The 10,426-nt window shown below is 44.8% G+C and overlaps 1 protein-coding gene across 4 annotated transcripts in view; it reads left to right on the forward strand.

Moving 5' to 3' along the window:
• Window positions 1-9,070, forward strand: part of LOC102374830 (structural maintenance of chromosomes protein 6-like) — a 65,691-nt gene extending 56,621 nt beyond the window's left edge. For 3 of the 4 annotated variants that reach the window (XM_025210009.1, XM_025210008.1, XM_025210010.1), the window contains 2 exons: window positions 1,697-1,794; window positions 7,864-9,070. In XM_025210009.1, the coding sequence (XP_025065794.1) occupies window positions 1,697-1,794; window positions 7,864-7,963 (198 nt within the window). In that variant the 3' untranslated portion in view covers window positions 7,964-9,070. The remainder of the gene's footprint in view (window positions 1-1,696; window positions 1,795-7,863) is intronic. The other variant, XR_003095221.1, reaches the window with a different exon arrangement.
• Window positions 9,071-10,426: the final 1,356 nt, after the last annotated feature.

Genomic DNA, 10,426 nt, shown 5'->3' on the forward strand with positions numbered 1-10,426 from the left:
TCTTTCCCTTTGTGTACTTGGTTTGGCTTATCCCGTCCTTTCTCACTCTCAACCCCTTCACACAGGGAAACAAAATCAAAACCAGTAACAAAATTCTAAAGTGCCTTGCTTGGCATCAAGTCGGGGCTCTAGGTAGTCCCCTGTCTACAGATCCAGGGTCCTCGCTCCCCTGGGGTCCACCCCAGGTATGACCCCTGTGTGCCGTACACCCGTAGTCTTCTCTCTCTGGACCGGCTTAAACCGGGTGTCTTGGGGCCTCCCCACATGTGGCTGTTTGCCTTCCGGATTCAGGGTAAACGCCCTGTTCTTCCGTGGTCCTCCTCGTTGCTCCTCTCGAAGCTCTCCCCACGGGGTTGCTGCTTCTCCTCCCCATCATTCCCATGGCTCCCACCTGATAGATTGTAGATCCTCGTGGGCTCGTTCCTCCCTTCTTTGCGGTGGCTGTCTCTGCCACCTGCAGAGACTGTTTTTAATTTGTTTGTGTAGCTGCCGGCCTGTTCCCTGCCGCCGCCAGCACACTCTTCCTCTGGCTCCTTATCCGAGGCTTCGTGCCTCCTAGGGATCTCCGGGCATGCGGTTTGTGCCCATATGCTTCTCCAGCTCTCTCCTTTCCCCTCACTGCTGGTTGCCATCTTTATCTTCGCCGGCCGGCGATTATTGATGACGTCACCGGCCGGTCTCAATTGAATAAAGCTGATGAGCCGCACAGGTTCCTCTTCTTGCTCCCGCCTCGCTACCGCTCCTGCTGCGGGTGGTTTTTTTTTTTCTTTCTCATTTCATTTCTTTGGTTTGTTGTGCCCCCTTCTTGCTCTTTCCTGTGACAGTGTGTTTGAAGGAGTCAAGGCTCTGCTGAATTTTGGCTGCATTCTCCATAGTAGAGTACATAAAGTTTCAAGTGTAAGATGCATACTGAAGGAGGCTCAAGGTTTTGTCAAAGTCCTTAAGTCAGTACCTTCCTATTGAATTATGCAGAGGCTGTGCCTTTCCTTCATTGGAACTGTTCTAGTTGCAGAGAGTGATGGTTTTTAACCAAACAATTTCAGATGATAGATTTACTCTATTTAAAGAAGTCCACTGGAAAACTGGGAAGATATAATTTTTATATGACTGAGTGCTCAGGACAGTAGTGGATGACTATAACTGTACTGCGTTGTATGTAGAGCCTTTAGTTACATAACTATATTCTGTTTCCCAAGTATAACATGATATACACATTTTCCTACGATTCTAAGGTCTACCTGTATGACCGACAAAATGATGAAGAATTTTCAAGAGCCTCTTTTGTTTTTTGTTTTTTTTTTTCCTTCATTATAGGTGTTATGTGCCAGTGACTTTCAGGGACTCTTCAGAATATTGTATTGCACAGTAGTAGAAAATGCTATGTATGTAAGGTGGTAGAAAAAGACAAAATATGTGATTATGTATTTGGAGGATTTTCATGGTACACATGGTAAAAGATAGAGTTAAGAATGAATACGTTGTCTTTATGAGTAGGATTTCAGTGCTTTACTTAACATTTAACAGAATTATACTTGTCTAGTTAAATTCATTTTACATTTCAGACTCTTGGTAGCACTGCCCTGTTAAGATATTACCAAATTCATTTTTCTCATGTCATTAACCTAATTTGTGGTAATGTACAACACTAAAATATTACAAATTAAGAACAGTTACTGATAAATACTTTTGTTTTTAGGACATGGTTAATAGACGAATTTCAATGGACATGATGCTGAAGGTGGCAGATTCTCAGCATAATCGACAGTTCATTTTTCTTACTCCACAAAACATGAGGTAATCATTTTTCCTTCTTTGCTAAAAAATCCACAAAAAATGCAAGTGAAAGAAAGAAATAGACCATTTTTTACATTTTGTACTTATAGAGCATCAGCAATAACCACATTCTGAAATAGCCAGTAAAATAATCCTATAAATAGTGTTATCAGTTCCCCCTTCCTTACTAACCTTACTTTTCAGCAGTCCTAGCTTTACTACTTAGTGACTGCACTATGCAAGCTTACATTTCAAGTGTTACTTAAAATAAATTGGAAGTAGTCTTTCTTGTATTCTTTAGAATCATCTGTCTGAAGAATTAATTTTTCAAACTTTTCAAAAACGATTGTTTTATATTCCTTTAGTCCCTTATTTTTGTAGAGCAACCATTACCTATTATTTAGGTAGATTGGGCTTTACCTGTTACGTTACGGCCACCCCAGGGATGGCCATGATGTCCCTAGGGCCCTGTGACTGTGCCGGCTCCGCCCTATGGGTGCCTACTAATCTCGCCTGCCACATCTTGCTGATATAAATGCTGAACCTGGAGGCTGCCCTCGGGTTGCTGCTGACAGACTCCTCTAAACCCTGTGGGTTGTTGGACCCCTTACTGGGTCCCACACTCAAGAGGTGCCTTGTGGTACGCCCCCAAGTCTTATGGGCTAGATGCATGGCTCCAAAACTGCCCCTTTACCATGCCTCACAAATGGTATTTAGGCCTTGTCTCTTGTGATGAGGCCTCAGTCTAGTTTGGCTTCTTGCTGTCACTGGACCTTTAGCTTCAATAACTGTGCCCTCTGGTACTGGGGTCTCCTCACCCCATGTTGCTATGCCCTCTGGCGCTGGGCTCTCCGCTGCCCGGTCACCATGCCGTCTGACACTGGGGTCTCTGCTGCCCTGTCACTGTGCCCTCTGGTGCTGGGCTCTCGACAACTCTGTTGCTGTGCCCTCTGGCGCTGAGTGCTCTGCAGCCCGTCTCTGTAAGCCCTGTCTCAGCATCCTTTGGCACTGGGCTCTCTGCAAGCCCTGTCTCAGCGCCTTACTGGCACTAGGCTCTCTGCAAGCCGTGTCTTGCTGCCCTCTGGTGCTGGGGTCTCCACCCTGTAGTGTGCCCCAATGAGGTCTCTTCCTCCCCAATAGTCTCGGCCCAGTTCACTGGCATAAATAACAGAAAACAAAAGCCCCTGGGCTACAACATAACAATAACCTATGGTCCACCCTCTCTCCCTTTTAAGAAGGCAAGCTTCTCTCTGTCTAATGCGCCTCCTCCCCACCAGCACTTATGAGCTCCTATAGCCCCTTAATCCTACCAGCATCAGGACAGACAGTCAAGCATCTCCATGTAGCTTTCTCTGAGAGCTCCTTCCCCCTTGGCTGCTACCAGAGAACTAACTGCCTCCAGCCCCAGCCCTGGGGCTTACCTGTGCCCAGGGCCCTGCCTTCTGGTGAGCTGACCGGGGACAGTTGCAGGCTAATTCCCTTCTTAGCCTGCTGCCACAGCAACCTACACCTGTGGGGTTTCTGCCTGGCTCCTAGGGCCCTGTCTCTAGGCAGTTTCTGTCCTTAAAGGAGCTTAGTGCCCTGTGATACCCTACTACTTCTGACATTCTGACATGATTACCATTGATCTATGATTCATAGATTGTAAGGCAGGAGGGGACCTTGAAAGATTATTGGGCCCAGCCCCCTGCACCAAGCAGGAAAGACAACTGGGGTCAGATGACCCCAGCAAGGTGCCTGTCCAGTTTCTTCTTGAAGATTTTCCAGGGTAAGCAATTGTACTACCTCTGGAGGGAGCTTATTTTACAGTCTGGACATCCTAGTTGTGAAGTAGTTTTTCCTAATGTTGAGCCTGAAACGGTCTTCCAGGAGTTTGTGACCGTTACTCCTAGTTTTCCCCAAGGGTGCCCTGGTGGACAGTTGTTCACCAAGCCCTTGATGTATGCTTCTGATGTGTCAGTAAGCTGCTCCAAGTCCCCTCTCAGCCTTCTCTTTTTCAGGCTTATGAATCCCAGATCCCTCAGCCTTTCCTCATATAGCTTGCTCTGTAAGACTGATCATATGGGTGGCCCTTCTCTGGACTCTCTCAAGCTTTACCATGTTCTTGTTAAAGTGCGGCACCCAGAACTGGACGCAGTACTCCAGCTGTGGTCTCATCAGTGCCAAGTAGTGTGGGAGAATCACTTCTTTGGTTTTGCTGGAGATGCATTGATTGATTCATGCCAGGGTATTGTTAGCCCTGCTGGCTACAGTGTTGCACTGCTGGCTCATGTTCATTCTGTGGTCAGTTATTACCCGCAGGTCCCTTTCATTCGTAGTGCTGGTCAGGTTGGTGTTGCCAAGCCTGTGTGTGTGTGTGGGGGGGGGGGGGGGGTGGGTGGCTGCCGTCTAGGCCCACGTGTATCTGCAGCCTATCTTCAAGTGTGACCATGCTTCCTCATAACTTGGTGTCATCCACGAACCTGACCAGTGAACCCTTCACCCCCACATCCAAACCATTGATGAAGATGTTGAATAGCACTGACCCCTGCAGGACACCACTGGCCACTTCCCACCAAGATGAGACCGATCCATTCATTAGAACTCTCTGGGTCCTGCCCCACAGCCAGTTTCATACCCACCTGACTATCTCACAGTTAAGCCCACAGTCTTCTCATTTTCTCGCGAGGATGTTGTGGGATACCAGATCAAAAGCTTTCTTGAAGTCAAGGTCAACCTCTTTTCTCTTATCTAGGTGATGAATCACCTGATCATTAAAGGAGATGAGGTTGGTAAAACAAGACCTTTCCACAATGAAACCATGCTGGCTGTCATTCAGAATCCTACCTTCTGCAAGCCTGTAGCACATAGACTCCTTAATGAAGTTTTCCAGGATTTTCCCTGGAATAGAAGTTAGGCTATAATTACCTGGGTCCTCCCTCCTCCCCTTCATGAAGATGGTCACAACATTGGCCCTCTTCCAGTCCTTGAAGACCTCTCCTGAGCAGTGTTCCCTCTAAGCTGCGTGGCCGTGCAGGTGTGCCTGGCAGCGCAGCCACGCACACCGTGCAGCTTAGAGGGAACGCTGCCCTGGAGCACCATGAGTTTTGGAAGAGCTTTGCCAGGGGTTCCACAGTAACTTCAGCCATCTCCTTTGGCACTCAGATGAAGTTCATCCGGACCTGCTGACTTATATATGTCCAATTTCTTTAATTGATCACATACTAGTTCTATGGCAATAGTAGGAAGGTGGTCATTTGAACCCTGCTCATTTTGTACCCTAGCTGGCATGATTTTCCCCTTGGCCCAGTGGAAGACTGAAGCAAAGTAGTCATTCAGGAGTTCAGTTTTCTCCTGAGAGCTGGTGACTAGCTGTCGTGAGTTTTTGAGCAAAGGCCCCACACTTCCATTTGTTTTCCTCCCGTTCCCTACGTATGTTTAAAAAAAAAAACAAAAACAAAAAAAAAACTTCTTGTTGTCTGCGATTCCCATTGCTAATTTTAGTTCAGAGTTCCTTTGTGCTTCAAAGAGTTTGTCCTTCAGGAACGACCATCCTTTATACACTCCTTTTACCTTTGGTCCCTGGCCCCTCAGCACATTCCCTGCTAGTGACCTGAGCTTGTTGAAGTTTGCACTTTTTAACTCCAAAACTTCAAGCCTGCCATCCGATTTGTCTGCCTTGCTAGTGTCCCACCATTATTATTTTATATTTTGATTGCTGGGATTTGTCAGTTGCACACACAGTCCTTGTCCTTTCAGTCCTGAACTGGTGCAACTCAACTGCTGTACTTCTCCATCTTTGTGGTCAGCTTTCTTCTCAATATTTATGGGTAGGGATGATCATCAATCTCCTCTTTGGAGGGACAGATAAGGAATGCTGCTTGCTTCCTGTCCCCCAGTTTGTGTCCACACGAGGCTAGGTTACAATCTGTCCCTGAAGTCGAGGGTAACATACTTGCATCTATGGAAAAATTATCTAGGAAAACACTACCATATTTTCTCACATAATACCTGAAAATAAAGCGCACACTTTTCTTGGAAAAAATATCTTTATTGGCATTATCTCCATACTGGCAGGTGCAGGTGCACGTTGGAGCAGATGGTGGGGGAGCGGCCTGAGGCAGTGCAACCCTGGCTTCTCCCCGCTGCTGGCACAGAGCTGATGACTGGGCTCTGAAGCCCGGCGCAGCTGTTTGTAGCCAGCCCGGGCTCTGACCAGTTGCAGCAAGCAGGCTGCAAACAGCTGCGCCGGGCTCCACAGCTCTGGCATCAGCTCCATGCTGGCAGCGACTGCACATGTACCTCAGAGTGGACAGCGGGAGGCTGTGCTAACTCAGGCCCTAACCCCACCATCCGCTCCAAGGCGCACATGCACCCGCCAGTATGGAACTGATGCCAGAACCCCGAGCAGCTGTTTGTAGCCTCCTGGCTACAGCCAGCCCAAGCTCTGGTAGCTGCTTTCAACCACAGAACCCAGTCTGCTTGCAGCAGGGCTTGCAGCTGAGCCCGCCTGACTCCCACTGGCTCCGAGCCCAGCCCCAGCCCAGCTCCACACCAGAATGAGGCTGGCGCTGCCCCTTGCCAGGAGCACTGCACATTTTGTCAGCTTAGCTGTGCAGGGTGGGTGGCTGGGCAGGCTCCAGGCCGGGGTCTCGGCCAACTGCACTGCAGCATGGGGGCTGGCTCCCTGGGGAAGCACAGGGGCTCTGGTGGGACCAGGGCATTGTTGGGTTGAACTTTGTCCAGTGGCCCAGGAGCCCAGCTCTATGCGCCTACACATCTGGTTCTGTGTAGTTGTCTGCCTCTGTCTGGTTCTGGGTGTGTGTGTGTGTGCATGTGTCTGTTCTGGGTGTGTTCTGGTTCTCTGTGTTTGTGCATGTGGTTCTCTGTGTGCATGTCTGGTTCTCTCTCATTGCAACATGCTCAACAAAAAAGGAATACACAACAACAAAGGCAACATTTATGATTATTAAATATATTAATATGCAGTGCAACCTGCCATGTACCATCCCCCACCCTCATTTTGTTTTTCTGGCATGCCGGCACTTCAGCACCTTCCAAGGTAGAAATTGTGGTGTTTTTTTGGGCGCACTGGCCACAAAAGGTTGCCTAACCCTGCCTTGGTGTTAGGGCATAAAAGGGGCAGCCTCCCACCTAGAAACAGCTTGGTAGTTGCATCAAAGGTGCGGCGTGCAAGTGAGGTGGGTGGGCTGATGTTGTGGTCAGCTTTGAGACAGCCCCCTGTCATACTGCTGAATTTTATGTTGGAACAAATGTTGTATTCTGAATAATTTATAAAACTGTATTTATATTGTGAGATTTTGCTGTTCGATTGCATTGTTCTAGATATGAGATTTTCACATGTTAAGATACTTAATATGACTTCATTTTGGTAAGAGATGTGCTTATTTTCAATTTTAATCAGAAACGCTAATATAATAGAAAACAACACAACAGAAGTATAATTAAGATACCTTGTAGAACAGTCTTGGTCTGTAACTTAGAGCCATTTTTGCATATATGTATCTGCAAACCTTTACTAGTAATTAAAACAAGGTAAGTAGAGTTATGCACATGCAGATACTTGCACCCTTGTTGTCTAAGGTAATTTAAAAGGTATTTGAACATAAATTGCTTCACTTTCAAGTTTGTCCTTCAGCTTAAAATGCTATTTGCATAATTTATACACATATAAGCTCGGGGATGGAGCTAGCAGGTTCACTCTCCCTGGAGACTGCCAAGGGAAGCAACCTAGCCTTAGAGTTGCCCAGAGACATTTAATTGCCTGCTTTACTGTCTATAAGGACTAAGGCTCCAAAAGCATACAAGGTAAGTAGGGCTAGGAGACAGCAATCTACTTGTTACATTTACAGAGCTGAAATAAATATGGTATTCATGATGACATAAAATACAAAGTAATAAAACTAAGTTAAGGCCAAGGTTGAAGTCTCAGTCTGCAGTGTGTGAGGACTGTATTCCATGTTATTGGTTTATGTGATCGAATTAAAAATGCAGTTAAAAGCTTAATGTAACAGAAGGGCTAACTGGCAGAAATATTAAGACTTGTCTATGAGGAAACATCATTTAAAATTGCGTGCGTCTTGTTTCTAGCGCTTTACCTACAAGTCGTTTTATTAGAATCCTCCAACTGCAGGACCCTGAAAGAAGCCAAAACCTGAGTTACCAAAATGGACATCAAGAAGAAGACTGAAATAAAAGCACTATGGTACCTTAATTTTCTACGGTTTTGTGATATTTTATACTATATGTATAATTATGTCTATAATAATATTTACTTATTATTGTTCATTAAGAAGAAAATATAATTGGATGATATGTCTAACAAAGGAAGCTGTTCCTTTTAGATTTTCTGCAAAAGTACATGATTGTACAAACCTAAAATGTAAATACAGCACAACATTTTTAAAAAATTAAGTTTCTGTTCATTAGAAAAACTGAAACATTAATTTCTACTGCTTTTTTAATTGTCAACTAAAAAAATTGTGTTTAATTAAATACAAAAAATATTTTAAGAAACTCTAAGAATTGATTTGGCTAGTAATGTGCTAAATACACAAAGTTAAAATGTGAAAATCGGCCTACAGGTAATCTTAACGTTTTCATTTACACTGTTTTAGGAGTTTTTAGTATAAAGCCCTTAACCTCATCTTTGAAGCCTGTTAGCTTTGCTGTTCTGTGCATCAAATATAATATTATCATGATATTAGCCAGTATTTCTGATTTATTTAGCAGTGTTGATACCTGCAATATAATGCATTTCCAAGGCAATATATGTCTTAAGGACTGAACAAGTGATAAATGAAAAGTTGAACAAAAATGCACAGCTCTTTTAAAAACTGTCTTTTCCCTGGCACTATTGAATGTTGATGGTGTATTAATACATTTAATTGAGTCATATTTTGATGGTGTAACTATATCGGAAAAAAGACATTATTGACTAATAACTGGAATTATTCAAAATATGTTGTCCATATACATGCACACCCATGTATAGATGGGCTTAGCCCCTGAGCCTTTGACCATACAGCTTTTCTTACCTTACCAGTATCCACACACACTGCTCTAGCTCCTCTTCTCATACTACCCCTACACATAAGGGATAAAGGACAAAACATTCATCCCTGGTTCTCAGTTTCCTCTAACTTCAGAGAAGCTGACTCTCAGAAGGAGAAAAGAAGGAAGGTGGAATTCAGAAGTGGGTGTAGACAACCATGAATGACTTGTGCCTCCTGAGACGGGGCTGCACAATTTGTGGTCGGCAGCAGGGTGGTGAGCAGCAACCACCTGCAGAAGCCAGTGGCAGGGGGGGGGGGGGGGGCGGGCACCCCCCTGCAAAAGCCAGTGGCAGGGGTGGTGGGGTGATCGGCGACTACCCACAGAAGAAGGCGGTCAATCTCAGAGGGGACACACGCCCTCCCTATGAGTCACCTATGTGGACAACACATCTTGAAGAATTACCGGTAAATAACTTCCTTTCCTCTTTTAAGCTGTCCACACATGTTAGGGTAGCTTGTCACATTTATGCATTAAGTTGTGCCTGCTTGGGTGGTGAATTATAGTATTGTTTGAATTTTTCTTTTATATTTAGCCTTATTTAACCATTGCTTAAGGTTTTGTGTAGGCTCATTTTTTTTTTAACCTTTTTCTATCAGCTAGCCTTGAGCTGTTTTCACAGACAGCTCAGCCTTGAGCTCACTTACACACTTATTGTTTTTTTTTTTACAACTTTTTTTTTTTTATCACTGTGAGAATTCTTCTAATATAACATAGCAATAGCCTTGTTACCAGCTCAAATTAATTGAACTTGGCACTAACTGACTGAATCGGAGGGATGAAATAATTGTCCAGTCATTTCAGAGGGATGAAATGATTATCCTATGGACCTCACTCTCTCAGTCTATGTTAATGATGGATGATAAGAGGAGACCAACAGACAATGCCCAAATCAAGATACCAGTAAAGGATCAAATTAGGTGTGCATGTGATGGATCTGTTGAAAAAGGGGAGTATGCTGACAGGATACGATATGGACAGTATGCTGACCACAGGGAACCAATCAATGGTACCCGGAAACAAAGAGTTATCAGAGGAGTGAAGTTGAAAAAAAGCATAAAGGGGGGCAACAAGAAAATGAAGTGTGTGTTGTCATACATCCAGGAAACAACATCTCTCTGCATTGTGCCAGTCACAACACACCCTGTACTTTCAGATTATATGACTGGCCATCAGACCCTGAAGTGAAGTTAACCATCTGGAAATTGGATGCGTGTTTTCCTCTCTCTCTATATATAGAAACTGCTAAGATAACATTGCTTGTATCAATAAAGTTAGACTTTGGTTAAGTTCAGCTGATACTTCATGTTCATTTTCTGGGTTAATTGTGCTTAAACGATCCCGCAGAACCATCTGGAGGGCAGTGGCAGTAACACATGTTGTCATATGTGGATGACTTGAAAGCGGTGTCCATAACATTTGCCTGAGGAGACCCCAAGTCTCATCTCTAAAGATCAACTGGAGTACCACTCTATTGAGTGGACGCAGGTGTCGTGGTAGATGTAGCCCTTCTAGACTTCAGGCAGACCCTTGACACTGTATCCCACCCCATTCTCATTAAAAAGCTAGGTGACTGTGCTACTGATGCCTACACAGTCAG

This window comes from Alligator sinensis, unplaced genomic scaffold, assembly GCF_000455745.1.
Source record: "Alligator sinensis unplaced genomic scaffold, ASM45574v1 scaffold870_1, whole genome shotgun sequence".
Lineage (NCBI taxonomy): Eukaryota > Metazoa > Chordata > Crocodylia > Alligatoridae > Alligator > Alligator sinensis.